Below are 21480 nucleotides of genomic sequence, written 5' to 3' on the forward strand. Positions count from 1 at the left end.
AAAAGCACCTTTCCATTCCTCCTGGTAAATCCAGGACACCTGCCACATGGAATGCAAGGCGCACTGGATCGAAGAGAAGGCGAGGAAAGGGCGGTCAATCTCGATCTGGTTTCACAGCCCTGCTTGGCGAGTCTGCAGCAAGACACTTCTGCTGCCTTCTCATCACACTCCAAGAAAATGGGATTTCATGTCCATCATGCCTCTTCCATCCACAAACCTTTTTACTTGGGCATCTCCAGGTGCCCTGCCCTTTTCCAGGGTTTTCTCTCCAAAGGTCTCAATACATTAGAGCATGTAGGCACTCCATTTTAGGAGTAAGAAATGTAATTATGTATTCATCTAACAGCATGAACATAACACAACAACATTAGAAATGCTGGGCCTACCTACCCCAATATTGTGGCTATAACCTAGGCCAAGACCAGATGTCCAGGGAAGAGTGTAAATACAGAGCAGGCACACAGCAGATCTTCCTTAGTGGATAACTCCATCTTCCAGTGATTTGTTCTCAGGCATTCCCTGAGCCAGAGGTGATGTCTCTGTCCTGGAAGATGAGATGTTTTCCCATGTCTTGAAGGTGTGAAACATGCACATGCTGACTGTGGTTTGTTGTATGCAGCAAGTCTCACGGAGCAAGGAGCCTCAGAGTGCTGCTAAATATACACTGAGCTGTTGATGCAAAACATAGCCAGGACCTGATGTAGCACCTCATAATGGCTGGTGAGCCCTAGCAGAACAAGATAGCTCACAGAAAGGTGAGAACAGCTATTTTGGACAGGCTTTGCTCAACTGAAAGCTACAGGACAGCTAAAAAACCTAATATGTTGCAACAGCTTGTCTCTCACAAACATGTTCTTGGATATCGCTCATCCTTGGCATCACAGCTACATTTGACCCTTTATAAATGCTTGAAAATTGCTGGATGTGATAAATCTCTTAAGTTCTGCTGTTCTGACCAATGTTTCTGTCACTAAAATTGCTCATGACAAATATTAGCGGAAAATGGACACTGAAACGGTGTATGGTTTTTTTCAGCTGTGTAATTATTTTTTATTTGAATGAATATCTGAGATGCAAGTTAGCTTGCTCCAGTCCTGCACCAGTGTGGGACAACAACAAAGTGCTCACAGGTAACCAGCTGCCTCTTTAGATAAAGCAGTACAGTTATGAATGCTACATTTGAGAGATGTGGGGATACATCCATCACAGCCCAGCCTCCAGAGAAGAAGACAGAACTGTGAATCTTCTGGGCTGAACCAGGTATCAAAGCAGCAAACTCTAAAGGCCTGACAACAGGATGAAAATGTGCATTCAGTTGCAGAGGGGCAATGTCACAGGGAGAAATGTCATTAATTGTCTGCTGAGTGCTGCTTTCTGATCTTCAGTTTAAGGAGGAAACCCTTCCACAGGCCTGGAGAGCTGAGCAGAGGCAAGTGAAGTTCAGAACTGGGGCTGGATGCAGTGGCCAGGGCCAGAAGACTCTTCCCTGGACAAGGCAGAGAGCCAGCAGAAGGTGAAGGAGGGGAGCAAATGGATGTCCTCCTCTCCTCCTTCCTGATATGGGGCTGAGACATAGAGCATTACTGCCGGGAAGGATCCAGGCTCCTGAGATGACAAGCCAGAACTTCAGGAGAGGCAGTCAGCACATGGTTTTTCTCTACAAGTGTAAATTCACGTCTACGGCTGCACCTTGCCAGTTGAGGCTTTGTGCTTGGCAGCTGACAGTCATTTAAGGGTGATGGTCTCTTCAGCTCAACCTCAGCCCTGTGGCTTAGGCCACAGGCCACAAGCCAAGAAAAAAAAAAGCATGTCCTGTGCAGGCAGCTTAAGAAGTCACAGGCACCTCCGTCCCGAGGCTCACTCACAGGTGCTAAGCGTGGGAAGGAGACTTGGAGCACAGCGCGAACGGAGGAGGCAAAGGAAAGAGGCAAGAGAAACACTGGGAACCATGTGTCTACAGAATAACTCTTCTACCACTTCCTTCCTGCAGCATCTCCAGCTGCTTGCTGGTGAGACGTGTGCTTCTGCGGGATGCATGCCTTCACACAAAGAGCAGTGAACAACAGGCGTACGAAGTGCAGAAAGGAGAATATCAGACAAACACAGGGTCAAGAGAAGTATGCAAAGCTCAGGGGGAGGGGAGGAGAGCACACCTTCAACCACTCTTGAAGGTTTTTTTGTTAAGGTGCAAGAGGTAGACGGCCGTTGAGTAACCAAGATAGTGCGTGACTGTGCTGTCCCCCCGCCTCGGCTGCTGCCATCTCCCTCGCTTACAAGCCGTGTTCACCTGCTGTGCTTTACAGGTGTACAGCAGCTCTCACATCAGTCAGGCATGTCTGAATCGAGGACAAGCTCTTGTATGCCATGTCCCAGGTGAGGTCTGGGCAGAGAACCACTGCTGACCTTGAAACCAAGCATCCTTTTTTATCCCTTCACACAGCGGTTTGGTAGGTGGCCCACAGAAGACCCCACCTCATTCACCAAGGGCGGCAGATGCCCAGGGGCAGAAAAAACCTCAAGTCACCACCAGCCCTTATCACAACCATTGTTTTTCTAAGTTAACACCAGCTATCAGTATGCTTTCACTGCTAGAAAAGAAGGGAAGTAATTTTACACCCTCTCATGCAGAAACCTCACGGCAGCCCAGCTGAGTACGGTGACATCTTCGCCCCGCGCAGTAGTGAGGATCCTCTTCTGCAGTCCTTCTTAAGATGGAACATTTGAAACTAAAGGAAACTTCAGATCCCCCTTGAGAGGGCTTGTACCCACCGGACTCCAGATGGTACAACTGTTAGATGTCGAGGGATGTGGACCTCTAGTAAGACACTTTGGCCTGATCAGCACGGCGAGCACCGCCTGCTAGCCCTCATCAATGCGTCAGCACACGAGCAGAGCATGGATTGCTGCAGGGGGAAGTGGAAGGTAGTCACAGAGCACGGTTGCACCCTCCAGTGTACTTCTACACATACAGCACTTTCTCAGTTCCTCTGTCTGCAGAGGCCCCTTTCAAACGTTCTCACCTCAGGGAACAGCTTACTCTGCTGCTGGTGCCGGGGACGGCAGGTACTATTTGCCTCTGCCCCGTCTGCTGGCTTGCCAGGACGTCTTCACTCAGAAGCCGCTGTCATTGAGCAGGCTCTGATTGTGTTGGGGTACTTCTGGAGATGAACAGCTCTCAGCATGGGCCAGGAGATCCTCTCTTGGCATTTATGGCTGTGGCTAGCACCATGCTGCTGTGAGGGTCTTGCAGGCCAAGGCAACCTGTGTCCATTTTCTCATATCGTTCTCATCATCTGGTAACTACACTAAGTCAGGGGACCTGATTGCCCTTCAAGCTCTAGGGATCTTGCATGTAGGTGGTCTCTTAGGCATTCAGGGTGGAGCTGCTTGTGCCACCCCAGGGACTGCTCTTTCCCACATGGAGGAGAGGGAATGGCCCCACCAGCTTGTCCACCTGCCCAAAGATGCAGAGTACAACCCCACTGCACTGGGAGCAGACTGCTTCCCCTTGGTCTGCTTGAGGCAGGCCCAAACAAGCAACAAATAAATGTTCCAAGGCTGCTAAAAGCTACCTTCTCCCCTGCATGAACTCAGGGTTAAAGAAATGGCTCGTGCACAGTGTGGACCAGGAAAGCTTATACCCCTCCTCTGTCTGAAGGGACTCAGTTTCTGTCAACACATCTCCTCCTTGTGGAGTTAGCTGGCTGTTCCCTGGAGCAGGTGTCCACCCTGTAAGAGAATGCTCAAAAGATTAGGCTGGACAAGACCTTTTTTTTAATCAAGGATGTTACACAATGGACACCTTCAACTCATAAGTACAGCAAAGTACAATTTTTAAGGGCACACAACATTATAGTGCATGAACCTCCATATTCCTCTTCACTTGGAGATGATTTCTGCAGGGAAATCATCATGTGACTTTGCCAGAAATGCTTCTCCCAGCAGTACTTAGCACTAACCAAATGCCAGGTCTGCTTTTGTGTATGGTCATCTTGGAAAGGTGGAAGTTTTTGTAACCACTTGCATTCAAAGAGCATTCATTTTCTTCGCCTTTATTTCTTAGACGTGGCGTGTGTATGTTCTTTTCTTTGGTCTTGTTTATTTCCTCTAACTGCCCTTATTTCCTGTTGTTTCCCAGAGGCATCAAACAGATGCGGTAGGCAGTTTCTCTGGCTTAATATGGTGGGCGTTATATACAAGTTTATGCTCTTCAGCTGCAGTTATTCATTAAGAGGAGGGAGGAGAGAAGAATGCATTAGCTAGATCTAAAACACTATGTTGTAAAAGTGTGGATGTACACACCAGTGGCCAGATTCCAGCTCCTCTACGCTGGGTAGTCACTGACACAACTACCATCACCCACCATCTGACCGACCATAAATGACAGCTTCTTTTGGAAGTCTGCCTCTGAAAACTCTACTGTTTGCATTTTTGGTTACTCGGTTTGAAAAAAATGAATTGAAGACAAATGCCCTCACTTTCTTCTGGGAAGTGACTTTAGTATTTGATCAGCAGCTCTGTCTTATTTATGAGGCAGCCTGGTTTAGGGACAGTCCCCAACACCCCGTTGTAGGCATGCTGTAGTGGAGAAATTCTTTGTGAAGAAACTCACTTTTTCCTGGAAAAAATGAGACTTGACTCCCAGGGGACACTACAGGAGGTCCTGGAAAACTTGCCTGTCTCAAATGCTTCCCCAAGACAAGCATCCCACTTGTTCCTCTTACATGGGGGCATCTACAGGGCCTTTACTGACACATTTTTAAATTAGGCTAATGCTAACTTTCCACCTTGTCTTCTGATTCTCAGGAAACACCAGCTGGAAGAAGAATAATGGAAAATTGTACAAATACCTCCGCTTGCACAGGAATTCCCTACAAAGAGAGCAAGATACTTCTGACTGCTGTTTACATCATCGTTTTTGCCATAGGCTTTCCAGCAAATTGCTTAACTTCCCTGCTTACGTTTTTACAAATCCAAAGGCATCAAGTAATTGCCATCTACATTTTCAGTTTATCATTGTGTGAGCTGATGTATTTAAGTACCTTGCCTCTCTGGATTACCTATGTGCAAAATGATCACCACTGGAATATGGGTGTACTGGCTTGCAGAATAACAGGATTCATCTTTTTCTGCAACATATACATCAGCATTCTGCTTTTGTGCTGCATTTCTGTGGATCGTTATGTGGCGCTGGTGTATGCTCTGGAGTCAAGGGGGAAAAGAGGACAGAAAAACGCAATCAGAATAGTGTGTTTTCTCTTTGCTGTGGTTGCGATAATCCACACTCCAGTATTTTACATGGAAGGTGATAAAAATCCTAACAAAGAAGACACAAATATAACTAACATGACCTGCTTTGAGACTTTGCCCCTTACCATACAATTGGCTTCTTTCAGCTTTGCCAGATTCCTGTTTGGATTTGCCATACCTTTCACAATCCTCATTTTCACAAACTACAAAATTTTCCAAAGTACAAAAACAAGCACCAGCTTGACTTATCACCAGAAAGCCAAAGTGAAGTATCTGGCTATCGCCATTATTGTCATTTTCCTGATCTGCTTTTCTCCCTACCATGTGGTACTCCTAATAAGATCTATATACTTTATGTTTCACCAAAATTGCCCATGTCCATTTGAAAAAGATATATATTCGGTTTTTACAGTGTTTTTGTGTTTAGCCACTGCAAACAGCGTTGCTGATCCAATCATCTATGTGCTGGTTAGCGAAAACGTCAGAAAAGATTTTTATAGGAGTGTCAGAAGATGGAGATGGAACTCATCCAAGCTGAATTCATCCATTAATCAGAAGACTGACATCACAGAATCGAAAATTCTGTCAAAAGAATTACAGGAAGGAGGGCTAAGAAAAGAAAACAAAGAAATACCAGATTCATCTGGCATTCAAAAGAACTGTAATAGTGGCAAAGACCAAGAAGGTGGTAGCTAGCGGTTAGCTTCTGACACAAATAAGATGTTCCCAACACTAGCTGCGGGCTGTAGACTGCAGCACATCAGTATGTACCTGCTGACGTCCGTAGGAAATTTTGTCATAGTGTATGGGCCAGGAACTCCTTGGAGACACTACAGGAGTGATACTTCTTATTTCTGTTTGTCTCCTACAATAAAGTTTGCCCACCAATATCATTGGTGAAAATATTGCTTTGCTCAGGACATGTGGAATAAACTAAAAGTCATTTACTTTGACTCAAACTGAAATCTTAAAAGCTTGGGTTTTGGACTGGGTCTTTTTGTCATGTGAATTCAGAATCAGTTTTATCTTCTGAGGGGGACAAAAAAAAAATCCCTGCTGAGGAGAGCAATGTAGGGCCCATTCTTATGGTTTAAATTTTTAGTTCTTGAGGAGGTACGTGTTCAGATTCTCATACACATACTCTGTTGCTAACGTTTGCGGTTAACCAGTGGAAAATATTAAAAATGAAGTAGTCTTTCAACAAGAGCTTTGAAAATGTTCCTAATACTTCAGTATGCAGCTTTATCTACCTTGCACATTCTGGGGAGAATTAAAGGGTAAAACAGTGCCCTGATAACACAGACCAACAGTACTTCTACTGTGTTTGTCGAGATCCTGTCCTGAAATTCTTAAAAGGTACAATTCTAATGCTTGATATTCTACAATTAGTAGATTTGACTTATTTTGCAGTTAAATTTGGAATGCACTGAAGTATATAAAAAAATCATACATTTCCGTGTGGTGTCATGGACTGGTTTTATGCCATCTCCGAATGTTTGTTGAACTTGTGTTTCGTTTCTAACGAAGCTAACACCTCCCTTTTGGTATTGATGCAACTTTCAGTGTTCATGAGACTGTCCAAGTGTTAAGTGCCTTACTGACAAGGGCAGGCTGGCAGCATGGAGAATGGAGTCCCTTCTCCCCGTAGATGGGAACTCCCTCGGACACGCTGGTGGTGCACACACAAGACTATGCTGGGCCAGATTTCATTGTTGCTGCTGCCACTTTCACTATGAATAAATTATTGATGGTAGTATCCTGTGCCTTCAAACCAGAAATTAAAAAATGATACAAATCTGGCAAGATTTATCTAAATGGCTTCTTCATATTTTTATGTGATCAAAGTAAAACAAAGAGCATTAATCATTTAGATGCTTATCTGAGTGGGAGTTTGTAGTGTTTCACAGCATCATTCTGCTTCACCTGTAATGTTGTATTTCTGTAATATTTTTAAATTGTCATTAATGTTGACAGTTCTGAATTGAACCAACATTAGCCAATGTTAATGTAAATACTTCATAATGTTTTAATTTTTTTGAAGGAATTTCTGTATATTATGCTTTATTCTTATACACTTTTGCAAAGAAGCATTGTGCCAAAATGGCATTTCCTTAAGTTTTTGTATTTATGAGATATTTGATTTTGTACTATTATTTAATGACTCCTCTGGCATCTACCTATGAAAGGCTTATGTCCTCAAAAGTAGTTCAGATAATACTGAATTGAACAAGAGAAAAATATGAAATTCTGTTGTGATGCTAATTAGCAGATTGTGGTTTTCTATTTTCATTTGCATCCCAGAGATCAAACTCTCTAAGGTACAGAGGAGAGATCTGCAAAGTGCTGAATATCTGTAACTTTGCTGAAAATCAAACTTTCCATTACCAAAAAAAAAAAAAAAAACAACCAAAACAAACACTGCAGGCATCGCTCGTAACAGGCCAGTCAGCCAGGGCATTGGTGATTAATCTCTGAAGGCACACATGCAAACTGCCCCAACCTCACGATTTTCATAGTCCAAATGTAAAACTCTGATGAATAATAGCAGTGAATTTAGAAGAAATCAAAGACACAGACTTCTGAACCGACTGAAATGGATGTAAATTAGATATTCACCTCGATGAATTTTGAAATCTGTCTGATGTTTTTCCTCTGATAAAACATGAGTGTTTTTAGAGCAACCAATATTGGAGCCCAGCGCTGCAGGTGCGGGGGACACGGATTAGCAGGATCTGATGCAACATCTGTAATTCTTTTGCCTTGCCTAATTTACATGCTGTTCTAAATTACTATTTCATTATGCATCCTCTTTTAATGAAAATCCTTGAAGCTTTTTTGTTCAGATGTATTCTGAAATAAAAGCTTTAAGGGTGACAAGGCTCTGTACATCCTGATCCAACACTGAAGATGACCTAGATGATCTCCAGAGGTGCATTCTGAACTAAAATATTCTGTTACAGGGATTAGGGGCCAGGTACCAAGCTATGTATTCACATGGGAAAACTGCAAATCCTGACTTGTTTGGATAAATGGAAAAGCAGCTTGACATCTGATTGAGGACATCAAGAAATGCTATTTCCACATTGTTAAACAATCCCATCAGATAAGCCGTTTCTCATGTGATAAACTGAAGCACGTGATCTGTTTTGTCACACAGATACTGACTGCACCATACAGGCAAAAGAAGGGTCTCAACACTGGGACACTTGCTAGAGACACAGCAAAGGACACTACTCGGGTCAGAGCAGATCTGAAGGATGGATTGATTGTGTAGATCTTCCCATCCTGTCCTCCTGCAGGGAGAGTACCAGTGAGCCTGCAGGGACTGCTTCGTGCTGTGAAGAAAGGTTCACCTACTACATCACATCTGCAGTTCTCAGCCCAGCTATCTGGATCTGTCCCCTGATTTCCTCAACTCAATTTAAGCTATAAGATGACTTCTTGGAGAGAGTACAGAACCAAGCCTAGGCCATGCTTCCCAACTTGATCTGTAGACAGCCAGATCTCCACATGTATGGTTCAGAATGGGTAAGTTGCTCACTAGTGTAACAGGGGCGAGATTCAAAAATTTGACTCTCTTTTGTATTCAGCGTTTACTCGGTTATAACTTCCATAATTTGATTTAAAGAATTTAAAGAATTTATTATTACTGAATAAATAAAACATGATTTTATTTTTACATATGTCTCAGACGTTCATAATGTACCTGGGAGATAAGTGGATCACTGATTATTTTAAGTATGACTGTAAAGCATGAAGTGAATAATTTCTGGCTATGAACTAGAGCTGGCCAAACTAGTTTTTGCAGACAATATATCTGATTTGTTTAATTATTCATCAATTTTAAGTTTTTTCTAAAGACCGCATTTTTTTAGTAATTGTGTGGGGTAACTCACTTATAAAACTCTATTCCTGTCTAAGAAATGCTTTCATGTTCAGTATTAAATTTTGCTTCAAGAGAATAGTTATACAAAACAGGCAGAACCAGACACAAATGAACTCAGACTCTCTACGCGTGACAAAGCTCGTGACCCTGTAGCTGATCTGATTTAGTCCCTGCTATCATGTACAACCCAATGTTGAATTTCTGTTGGTAGTAAGTGATGAAACCTAACTCAGAACCAGGCTTTCAAAATTGTCCACAATCTAATAGCTTTTCTTCATGAGCATACTGTCATCCTACAGGTCACGCCGTGGGATAGGTCTTTTAGGAAACATCCTCTATAGTGAAATGACGCCAAAGTTGACTGACAGGCTGGAATACCTGTCTTATTGTCAAACCAGCACAAACTAAAGGCAGCAAATAAGGGTGGGGGGATTGCATCAAAGAGATTAAATAATTTTCTTAACCTCTTTGGTGTGCAGGGAACCACACAGGTTGGCAGCATCCCCAAAGCTGGATCTCCTTGCTTGTCTTCTGCATCTAGTATCTAGAGGCGAGAATGTGATACCTACTAGTCCTCTCCATCCCCTCTAGTTCCTCCTGGGGTGGTTTGCATCCCACTGCACTCCCTATTTCCCCTGCACAATGAACCTTTGCACAGGAGAGGGCGCTTCTAATACTCTATTTGCACCAGGGATGCCGCATGGCCTCACAATGCAATCTTCAAGTGAAAGCAATGTGAACCATAAAAAGAGAAATCTATTATCCCAAATTAGACTAATAATAATATCCTGGTAATAGATGTTAGTTGCTGCCATCAAGAACAATTGGTAAGAAAGAGTAAGACTCTAAACTCATTATGTCTCATCACTGTAATGCAGATCACTGATAACTTTGAGTTTTACTCTCTTATTCCATCCTGTAAGAAATGCTCAGAGATAACAAAGCAAAAATCAGCCTTGCAGACAGATGGAAAGTCTGCTGAGGAGAGATGATAAGCTATGTGGTAAGAATTTCACAGGACATCACATGAATATCTTCTACACAAGTAACCTCAAAGTAAGCCTTCTCCGGACACCATGAAATGACCCATCCTTGTGGCAGCCTCAGTCTGTAACAGGGCCCATACACTTCAGCCTGCAATCACAGAGCATCCCATCTACATTCAAAGGTGTCTCCTGAAATATTTTCTTGAGGGAGGTGAAGAATCAAAGAGAAGAAAGATATAGTGGGAAAAGGGAGTTGTATGATATAAAAAGTCCTGCAAAGCCCTGTAAACTTAAAGTTGCAGATGTTCCAAACAAGTATGCAAATACCTGTGTGGTCAGAAAGCTACTTAGAAATGCATCAGTCTGTATCACAGTTCCCCATCTGTAAAATGGGACACTTCTTCCCTTGAGCATTGTCTGTCTGTCTGCTTCATTTAAAATACAAGCCCTCGCAGGAGATAACTAGAAAGAGCGAGCAGGTGTGTCGTACGCATATTCACCACTTACTGCAACAGGGCAGTGAACTGCACGGAGGTGACTATAAGGTACTAAAGCACAAATTTTGATGAGCTAGCACTTTCAGGGTCAGAATCAAAGCACTTTATTTGCTTCTATTTATCCTGGCGCATCAGAAAGAAAAAAAAAAAAAAAAAAGAGGCAGACTTTCATTTTAACTTTGGGTCTCCTCCTGGTAACATGGGAACTAGACCCTTGGGGACTTCACTGGGATATTTTGGTGTTTGGAGGTGTTTTGTTGCTTCTGCAAGAGTAATACCAATCCACAGAGTTGACTTCCAGAGTGGAAATACTCAGGGCCAAGCACTCACAAGGCTCACAGTACCTCTCCGGGTACAGGACTGAAAACAATCAGTAACACTAATAGCATTTGTTGTTGCAACTTCTGTACACAGTAGGCCACCAGTAATAATCTTTAAAATCCCCAGCGCTTGAGATCTATCCATGTGGATGCTGCCCCTCAAGCTCTTCCCTTCCTGGCACAATTTTTGTGGGTTGGGAAGCAGTTTCCTAGCATCAGATTTCTGGAATTGGTCTCTGACAGTGTCAGCCTGACATGTTTGAGGCAACAGCACTATTACTTACCCATTTGATTAATTCAGGGTTGGTTTTTGCCTGTCTTAAATACACTCAAGAAGACTGGGCTCACACTACCCACTACAGGTAGTTTTTATTATTGTATGTTTGACGTTTATAAGTGACTTGACAATATGTTGGATAAAGGACATTTGATAAGGTATTTTAAAAAAAATTCTTCTATTTTTCCATTTAGCTGCATGTACAGTTCCTGTCTACCTCTAATTCTTTTGTTATAAACTTTTCTAAAATAAGGCTTATGAAAACGGACAGTCCATAGCTCTCAGCGGAATGGTGCACTTAACTGCACCGCTTGCAGTAAGAGCTGTGTCCCAAAGATAACAAACGCACGAGGCTCAAACGAAACTCGGGACTGCATGCAGCAACGTGCAAAGGGAAGAAAAAAGTACATTAAATAACAAGGGAACTCAGGACTATGACTGACTTCTTGCTTTCTTGACTGTTACTGCGGGAATGGCCCATCAACAAAAGGCACGAGATTCTAACCAGGCTGAGTGCAAATCTGCAATTTCTGTCAGAAACAAGGAAAAGGGGGTGAATGGGGATCTTCCTTTGTACACTGGGGTGTGAAGGAGATACAGACAGACTGTAAGGTAGAAATTATATTAAATATTTGTCTTTTTGTTTTCTTAGCATTGTTTCAGATACTAGAACCATTTCTTAGTCAAATTCCAAGATGAGAAACACCACCGTACAATGGAAAATCCCAGAAAATATTTTTTTTTCCTCTGGAGATACTGAAAACCATTACAAACAAATCAATGTGAAGTTAAACCAAAGCAGTGAAAGCAGCCCTCCTCCCCTGAAGGCTGTGGAAAATTGAATGTGAATCTGAACTTTATTCGCTGGCCTATAATTTCAGATCATAATGACTTCAATCCTCCAGAATTTGGAGAAATTTGGGTTTTTAATGTAGAAAAGTAGCTTGGACGTATTATTCCATGATGTACAGCATATAATCCTGTATAATCCTGACTTGTCCGTGTTTCAGTATCATATGTCTAATTGACTAGCATGAAGAAAAGCTTTTATGAAAGCAACGTATCACTCAAATATTCAACATATGTCAACTATGGCTTGTGAATCTACTACCTCTGTTCCCAACCATGTAGCAGAAGTTCTATTTCAGAAATGACACCGAGAGGTTAAGTCCCCTTTCCTACACTTCCACTTTTGTTTGGATAAATTTCTTTGTGTTTTCCAGTGTAATTCAAGCCCTTGATCCCTTTTAAGACACGGGATGTTCTTCCAGGAGTTGAATATGGTCACAAGAGGGCACCAGACTCTAGCCTATTTCTCCTGCTGGCCATGGTGGACTTCACAGTGGAAGAAAAAAAAAAAATTTACTATCTCTTATATCTCTTAAGTTCGCAGCCTGTAATCATAAAGACTTTGTGCTGCTAAGTAAAACAGTCAGTACAGATGAGTGTGTGTATGTGTGCTCATGTTAACCATACTGTACCTACAGCTGTTGAGGCAGACACAAGATTGGGTTGTAATGTTTATCCAGTTATGGCAGAAATACGCAACCTTTTTCAAACGGTGGCTACAAACAGGCAGAAAAACAAGAAGCAAAAAAAACCCCAAGAACTGAAAACAAGCAAGAAAAATCACGAGGAGAAACAGAGAGAGTCAATTCCCTTGCATCACACAATAAAAAATGGAGGATGATGGAACTTGCCAGGATCTGTCCGTGATTCCCTGGAGAGGCTGTAAGTGGCAGGAGGCAAACATACCATCTAAGGCTTTCAGCTGAGCCAGCCCCTGCGGTATCTAAACACCCAGCAAATTCTAAACAACTCTTTCAGGAGCCTCACTCTGCCTCAGCAAACCTCTCCACATCCTCCTGCACCTCTGCTCACTGCAGCTCCAGTGACTTTATCCCAAGTCTACTGGCATTTGGTGCTATTTGTTAGTCAGATTAAGTAAGGCAAATTAAAGATTTATTATTCTGTTAACATTAGACATGTTGAAATGATTGCTGGGAAACCACTGGCTACTAACGGAGCACCAGGAGACAGGAGTTAACATTCCTTTATTGTTACAAAAGTCAAAGCTGTCATTCCCGTCAAGGCACAGGACCGGAGCAGAGAACAAGAGTAGCTCACAGCCTGTTATCTGTGTTCATACTCATGCTTCTAATTAGGTTAACCCTTTAACCAGATAAGGCAGACAGGCATTAACAATCATTCTCTTAGGAAAAAAGAGAGTAAAAAAATACATTTTTAATATACCTTTTCATGCCCTTACCTACTTCTTATGCTCATTTTTGGATACCCTCCCTAAACTATAATTCCTATGTTCCTACTATAATTTATTACATATTTTTTTCTTATAGACTGTGCAATTCAGATAAGTTGCCATCAAATCAACATCAGCAAAAATTTGTGGATACATTTTCCAGTTTAACCTATCAATTCACCAGACTCTAAAACAAAATTTGGAAACAATCCAAACACTCCAACAAGCCATCACAGCCTTCAACTACTCTTCTAAAGAGCACAGAGAGTCAATTTAACTTGCAGATAAAGCGCTAACTTCTATACCAGCATATATCTCTTACGAACACTTCACTTTATTCTCCTTGTTATTAATGATGGGTCTATGGAAAATCACGTTTCACTAATGTTGTCAACGGGTTGTTACCAAGTCTCAACCGCTAGAATCAAGTTCTTGCATAAGAAACTCAGTGTCCTTATTTTTCTACTTTTTCCCCCTGTTTTTCATGGTCCAAATGCTTAACAACTTTAAGGCAAACTTGAAAATAAACAACTGACCTACATATTTGGAAAAGCTTTGTTAGCTTTAACTGTGCTTTTGAATTACAAATCTCCAGTTTGCCACTACTGCAGAAATTAGTTTCCCACCAGTATTGTAATATTCAGGGACACAACTTCTAGAAAGAGTACAGTGCCTTCCAAAAGGCTCGTTTCAAGAGCAAAACACTGTAATATCAAAAGATGCAGAACACCAAAGGTGTAAGCCTCAAATCTGGCCTAAAAGATCTGAAAGCCATACTCTAATGTATGTTCAAGGATATATGAAAAAGGAATTATTCATTAACTTCTTCAGCTTGCAACCACTTCAGGCTATTTTGTTCTTACAGCATCTGTAGTTTTCAAAGGAAGGTAGAGCTGGTGGGGGAAAAGAAGATCTTCATATGCACAGCACAAACACATTCATCAGAAACAGACTAACTCCCAGGATGAAAATACGGTACTTAGCTTGCTGCAAAGAAAGGAACACCTTCAATAGTGACAGGCTGCACACGGTTTTTGAGCTTGTGGGTGCTATTTAATAGTAGATGCTTAGTTGCTATAGCAACTGTCATACCCTATGGTATTTATGCTTAGATATGGAACACATATTTTAAGCAGCACCAGACAACATGGCATTCAAGTGTCCAAAATGTATGTTTAAAAGAAAATCCCTGTTATGAAGGAGGTAGGTGTGTTCCTCTAGTTATTAGAAAACCTTTGTAAGAAAACACTTTTGCAACAAAACAATCTTGTCCCTTACAAACAAAACACAACTACTATGATGATCCAGAAGAGGGCTTAGAAGCCTTAAAATAAAACCCCAGACAAAATTCAGCACTTTTAAATCCATCTTTGCTGGCTGCTGCTACTGCATAATCTGGAGACTTCTGCTGTTTGGCACAGTGCACGGTGCTTTGCCACTAGAGGTTCCTATTGCGGTTTTAGTATCTCACTAGGTAACGCTTACAAAGTCTTAACTTCGTGTCATCTGGGCTTTGTTCCTGCCAGAGACATCCACTACCAACACAAAGCCACGTACTGGCTGTTGGCCCCTGTCTGCCAGTGCGCATATGTGTTATTTGTGGTTTCATGGCTGGAATTTCTCAAGTCTGCTTTGTAGCTCCTTTGGCTTTTGTAGTTTTGCATATCACCCGCCACAGAGAACACTTCCTCTGAATTGGCTGGCAACTGTAAATTTTGCTGAAAACACTTCTCTTATTTTTATTTTGTCACATCCTGGTGGTTATGGAGCATAACCAGATATTGTAATATGAGGGCACTCTGTCTTTCAGGTCCTTTCCACCTTAAGAGGAAACTGATGGTCAGTAACTTCTACAGCTGTCTGGGAAGGGTCCCTAACTCCAACACCACCACTTTAGCCAGGCAAGCTAAAAGAGTCTGCAGACTAGTACAAGCTTAACGGCTTTCACAAGTCCCATTTCCACTGTATTTCCTGCAGTCAAAACATATTAATACCTCTTCTTACCAACTTCTTATCGGTTCCATAACGTTACTAGCTGACCTGGATAAACACAGTGGTTCTGCTTTCAGTGCATTTGGTTTCTTAGTCTGCATAAATTCTTTTTAGCTCATTCTTTGCTTGTTTCGTATCTTATGTCATCCCTAATCCCCCTGGCCTTCTAGCAGATAGACCAGATACCCACAGCCATAAAACCCAAGGCCTGAGGCAGACAGATTTCTGCCTAGGAAAGGATTTGCTTTGCCACTGTCATACTGACAGCCACATACCCTCTCTCCCATCACCTGTGGACTACTGCTCTGCAGTTTTTCGCCAGCACAAACACCCAGTTGAGCCAATACAGCCAGCCAACTGTTGCCATATTCAGACACCTATTAGCTGATGCATAGAGTGTGATGAGTGCTCTGACCACGCTATTTTCATTGTGTAAGCCACTAACATTTGATACTGGCATCATTCTCATCCAACATCAAGCTACAGTTAGCCCACAAATGCTCACTCATTCACTATGAATGCCTGTTGTTTTACAGGCACCAGATGCCTGCTGTTCTTTGTCCAACCTCCTCCTACAGGTAGAGCAACAGCCCTTCCAGGCTCAGAGCAGTGAAGGAGAAGCTTATCCTTACTGAAGGCTGAGCAGAACTTTCAGCCCCTGTTGGTGGTCCACACATTAACACACTGTAAGGATACGAAAACACTTTCTCTTAAATTCGGTGCACTGTGACTCCAGCCACATGCAGTGAAGTTGTATCCTGTACCTGGCTTATGGGGCCCAGCTGAGCTGCTACAACAGGCTTACTTCTTAGGGAACAGCCACATTTAATTACCCTCCTCAGCCTTTCTTCCATCTGCTCCTGGATTTTTTAGGCTAGCTCTGCTGCAGGAATGTGCTTGTCTGCAGAAGCACTCAGGACTGTTTCATAACACTGCCTATCTCAGAGATAATCAGAATTTGCCAGGTTGAGCTTAAAGGAAATGGTATGTTACAAGTGGGCCTCCTGCCCTACTCTGGAGCCAAATTAAAAAGACAAACACTTTAATCAAAGAGTAATTATGAGAGAAACAATACAGACTCATAGCAAGTCCACATTGTCTTTAGCAGGCAGAGGCAAGCAAGCTCTGTCCCCATACTTAACCGGCAGGATGACAGCCAAAAACTCTTCCAAACCTCAGGCAGTCGTGCCGGCACAGCACAGAGCAAGAGCTAACACACCTAGTCTCTCCATAAGACTCGTTAGCCAGAGCACAGCACCGCACTGATGACAGCTCACGGCTTCCAGCTCAGGGCTGAGTCATGTCTGGTTGGCTCCAAGCACCAGCAGCGCAAGCACACGTTTTCCTGCCTCTGACTGCACAGCTGTCCTCTGAACTGTTCGCCCAGCTACATAAGCCCCAGGGCCCTCAGACCAGAGACAGAAAGCACTGCAGGAGTGCAGAGTGGAAAATGCTTCACTGTCAGCTCAGTATTGGTATTGAGACAGGACTCCATACTATCTCATTGAAACTATTTGTTTCAAAGCTTAAGCAACCTCCTGACTAATTTTCCTAACCTCTTTATCTGAGGGCTTGCAAGCCACCGCTTGTGAAACATTGTGCTAAGCCTCATACAAACACTGAGTAAGAGACAGCACTGTAAGAACCCAAGAAACACTCCCTCCGATGGACCTTTCCACAGGCTAGAAATAATGTCAGTGTGGGGATCCAGTGGAAAGCGAGGAACGTCACTCAGCATGTATTTCTGTTTCTTATTCATCTACACAAAGATTATCTGCATTAGCCCTTTAAAACTATTAAAACCCACTATTATCATAATCATTTGTAATGTGGTAATGTCATGGACTGAGATCCTTTGTGCAGCTTGAAATTGCACAAATAAACTGGAAATTCCATCTTCTTTGTCTTTTAAAAGCTCAGTTTCAGCCCTGCTCTCGACCATTGATTTCCTGTTAATTTCTGCGGTTTTATAAACATCGTCCAACTCTAACCCAGCCTTCCCGTCACCGCCAATGTGTGAAAGTCTGGCCAGCTTAGCAGGGGCTGATCAGCTCTGAGAAAGGAGCAGCAAAGTTCCTGAAGCATCAAGCACAGCCCAGCACAGGCTTGCTCCAGAAGGGAAGGAAGGGCGCTGGGAGGGAGGGGGTAGTGGCTGCTTTCCAGCGAGCATGGCATGCAGGTCACACCACCCGGTACCAGCTACCACCGGAGGAAGAAGCCGGCTGAGGCTCCCGGGAGAGGAGGCTCTCTGCCGGAGCAGGCAGCCGGTGGGATGGGGAGAGCCGGGGCTGGCTGCCAGCATGGCTCCCGCAGCTGCAGCCGCTCAGCAGCACGGACGGAGCTCATGTTCACGTGCAGCTCTCACAGACTCAACCTGGGCCCGTCCTTCACCCACGCCAAGTGCAGCCAAGGGAAGGGACTCAGGGTAGCAGCTCCACTGGGCTCAGCCCTCCTGCTCTGGGGCAGGGGCCTCAGCTCAAATGAGCTCCAACATGTGCTAAGGACAGATCTGCACCTTGGACCCGCTTGGAGATGTCGAAGCGATGACTGCTCCTGTTAAACCAGCCCTCCTGTTTTCACACAAAAAGGGCACTCCATTCACCCCTCTTTGGCGATCACACTTGTATAAAGGCTGCCAGCGCTTTTAAATCCCCTCAGGACTGCCATTCCCTATAAGATTTTGCTGGGTGCCAGTGGCCACCCATCTTCCTAGGAGAGATCTGCTGAGCTGGTTTGCATCATTTTCTTCCCTGTCACACGTGTTAGTCCTTTCATCAGCAAGCAGGTTGCTCTGCAGTGTTTCACTAGGTGCAATGCCTCTCAATTGTCTAGAAACTCTGAGTACATATTCAGAATCACCTTTTGATTTAAAAGTCTCCTGCCATTTCTGACTAGTCATTTCCCCCCTCCCCTTTTTTCTTTTTTCTATGCAGTTCTTGTCTTCATTTCCAATAACCTCTATCAGGTTGCTTTGCAGATGTTTCTTTCCAGTTCTGCTCTACGCTTTTTCTCTCCAACTTCAACTTAGGCATCAGTTCTGCTTTTGCTTGCAGATCATCTTAGCTGCAAAAGTTTCATGGGCTGAGAAAGCTTTATCAATATATAAATATCTGTTTAGGAAATTACCAGGTTTTCACCTGTTCTTTTTAACTCTGATGTTAAAATGTCGTTTACTGAAACCAGTGGGAAGATGAAAAAATTTAGCGCACAGCTAAAATTTGATGAACCTCTTTATCACATTGTGGTTACAATTCAATTAAATTCTTTATACCACTATTTTAGTCCTATCAAAGATTGTTTGCTTTCTAGTAAATACTTTGGGCTGTATTGTTTTGCACAGGTCTGTCCAGATTTTTTTCCATTTTGACTTTTCAAGTTTTGTTTCTCACATATATGAGACATGAGCTGTTTTCTCCTGAGAATAATCAAATCTTGTCATACCTAAATGACACATAGTTTCTCAGCTTTTCAAAGATGGAGTGCTGAGAACCCTTCACAATTTTTCTTTCAGTGGCTTAATCAGAAACGTAAATGATGTAGTTTTTAAGCCATCAGACATCCTCTCATTCCACTGGAGAATTTATTCAGGAAAAAGAACCCCACAAACAAAAATGTCAAGACCCTCTCACTGTATCTAAAAGGAAGAAAAAAAAAAGATAAGGAGAGGGGACTTATGTACCTTACCCTATAGATGATGCTACCACTAGAAAGAACAATACCAATGAACTCTTCTAGCACTGATCCTGCAGGGAACAGCACTGACACTGCTTCGAAAAGGAAGTCCAGAGAGGCTCAAAGGCTCTTGCTGGATTTATTGTGGGATTACCTATTTGAATTCTTTGCAGCGAAACTAGAAGCCAATGTCAAGCTGAATAAAGCATGAGAACATCTCTCTGTGTGGTATTGTTCTTTCGAAGTTTTGACTTGTATTTTTGCACCACAATGCCATAAGCACGGTGTAAGAAACTGTAAAAAAAAACCCCAAGGGGAAATACAGCACTTTGTAACCTGTCTTGTCCCAACAGCAGATCTTGCCTTACTATGGAAACGTTATTTCCTCCTGCTTTCTTGTATCAAGCGCCAGCTCGGTCGTTTTACAGCCTTTCCCACCAAACAGCCCAGGCCCGGCTGCTGCCCCCCTCCTGCTGCCTAGCCCACCCCTTCTCCATTTTCCCCCTCTCCTCCCGGCCCCTGCCCGAGCCGCGGGCTGGCGGCAGCAGCTGCCGTGCTCCCGCGGCTCCCTCCCGGCGGCCGCAGCCAGGACAAGGCCGGCTCCCCCCTCCCTCACTCCCCTTCGGAGCCAGCCGGCACGTAGCTGCAAGACCGGGAAAGCCACCGAGAAACACTCGGTCCGCCTAAGTACTTGCAGATGTGCAGCAGCATCGAGCTTGGAAGTCATAGCAGCGTTCAAAGCTTTCAGCTTTTTTTTTTGTTTTTGTTTATGCCTTTTTTTTTTTTTTTCTCCTCCTTCTCAGCAGGGCGGTTGGAGCTTTTGGGACAACGGTTTCCTGAGGGGTGCGAGGCTTCACCCCTTCCCCTCGCCCCAAGGAATCGGCTTCCCCGTCCTCTGACTCCTAGACCCGGGGCTGGAGGCCAGGCCCGGCCCAAACAGGAAATGCCACAAGCCTTGCTAATGGAGTCATGAGGCTTGGCACCCCCCGCGGGGCGGCAGCACCGGGGATGGGAGAGCGGCTACGAGGGCGTGCCGGCAGCGGTTGGCGCCGGGGCCTCCCCGGCCCTGAAGGAAGCAGCGCCCGACGGTAGAGAGCGGCCGGACCCAACCGAAGGGGGGTTGGAGGGAGGGAAGGCTGGAGGGAGGGAAGGCTGGAGGGAGGGAGGCCGACCCCCCCCTTGCGGCTCCCCAGGCGCCCCGCGGGCTGCAGCGAGGCCAGGCCCGAACCTGTTCCCGCCGGAGCCCGTGGCCTGGAGCCCAGATGCGCCACGGGGCCTTGGCGGCCGTTTGAAATCGAAGCTCCGCCTCGCCCCCGCCCCCGCTGCCGCCAACCTCTCACGGCCGAGGGGAAGGGCTCGGGCGCCATGGCAACCCCGCAGCCTCCCGTGGGCGTTGCCTGGGGGGGGCGAGAGAGGCCGGGCGCCATGGCAACCGCGCCGCCAATCGGCGTCTGCATGGTTTGGCGACAGCCAATAGCTGCTGCCGTTCCCTTGTAGGCGTGGCTGCCGGGGCAGGCCCGCCCCGCCCAGCGGGAAGACGGGGGCGGGGGGGAGGAAGCGAGTTCCTTTGTGGGCTTTGACAATAAGATGGCGGGCGGGGGGAGGCGGGGCTGGTCTCTACGGTTAGCCCCGCCCTTTCTCAAGCGCGGAGCGGTCGGTGAGGCGGGAGCGGGGGCTCCTGCGCTGGCAGGCGACGGCAGCGGTGAAGCAGTGAGTAAGGCAGGTTGGGCTGGGTCGGGTCGGGCGCGGGGTTTCGGGGCCGCCGCCTTCCCCAGGGCTCCGCGTGGTAGACGGCGGGGCGGGCAGCCGGTGCCGGTGCAGCCCGCGGAGGAGGGAGCCGATTCAAAATGGCGGCGGGCCGTTTGCCGGGAGCGCGGGACGATGAGTAACCGCCGCCCGGTGTCGTTCGCGGCTACCCACGTGCCCCTGGAGCGGTGAGGGGGGGCTGAGGCGGGCGGGCCAAGGGGACCCGTTTCCCCGATGGCTCTGGGCGTCCCTCTCCTCCGCTCGGTCCGTCCCCCAGCCGCACACACTCATCGCCCGCGCCTCCACCCCCGGGCACCCATCCGGCACGGCAGCACGCCGTGGCGCCGCTGCCCTCCCACCGCCTGCGTGCTGTGGCTGGGGTCCTCCCCCGGCTCCCTAAGCGCACGCATCGCGGTTCAACCCCGCCTCGGCCCCCGCCGCGCTCCCTCCCCAGCCTGCGTGCGCCGCGCCCGCCGGTCACGCCTCTCCCCGCCGACTCTGGCGGGCCGCCCCCCCCCCCCCCCCGCTCAGCTCCCCCCCCCCCCTCCCCCGGCCTCCGTCGTCTGCGTTTCCACCAGCTTTCTGCTCCTCGCA

The 21480-nt window shown here is 45.4% G+C and overlaps 1 protein-coding gene across 3 annotated transcripts in view; it reads left to right on the top strand.

Annotated features, from left to right (window-relative positions):
• The window catches only part of GPR132 (G protein-coupled receptor 132), a 31350-nt gene extending 25308 nt beyond the window's left edge, over window positions 1–6042 (top strand). For 2 of the 3 annotated variants that reach the window (XM_075753394.1, XM_075753393.1), the window contains exon 2: window positions 4807–6042. In XM_075753394.1, the coding sequence (XP_075609509.1) occupies window positions 4831–5946 (1116 nt within the window). In that variant the 5' untranslated portion in view covers window positions 4807–4830 and the 3' untranslated portion in view covers window positions 5947–6042. Of the gene's footprint in view, window positions 1–1456; window positions 1514–4806 lie in introns of those variants that run through there. The other variant, XM_075753395.1, reaches the window with a different exon arrangement.
• Window positions 6043–21480: the final 15438 nt, after the last annotated feature.

The sequence above is a fragment of the Balearica regulorum genome, chromosome 5, assembly GCF_011004875.1.
Source record: "Balearica regulorum gibbericeps isolate bBalReg1 chromosome 5, bBalReg1.pri, whole genome shotgun sequence".
NCBI lineage: Eukaryota > Metazoa > Chordata > Aves > Gruiformes > Gruidae > Balearica > Balearica regulorum.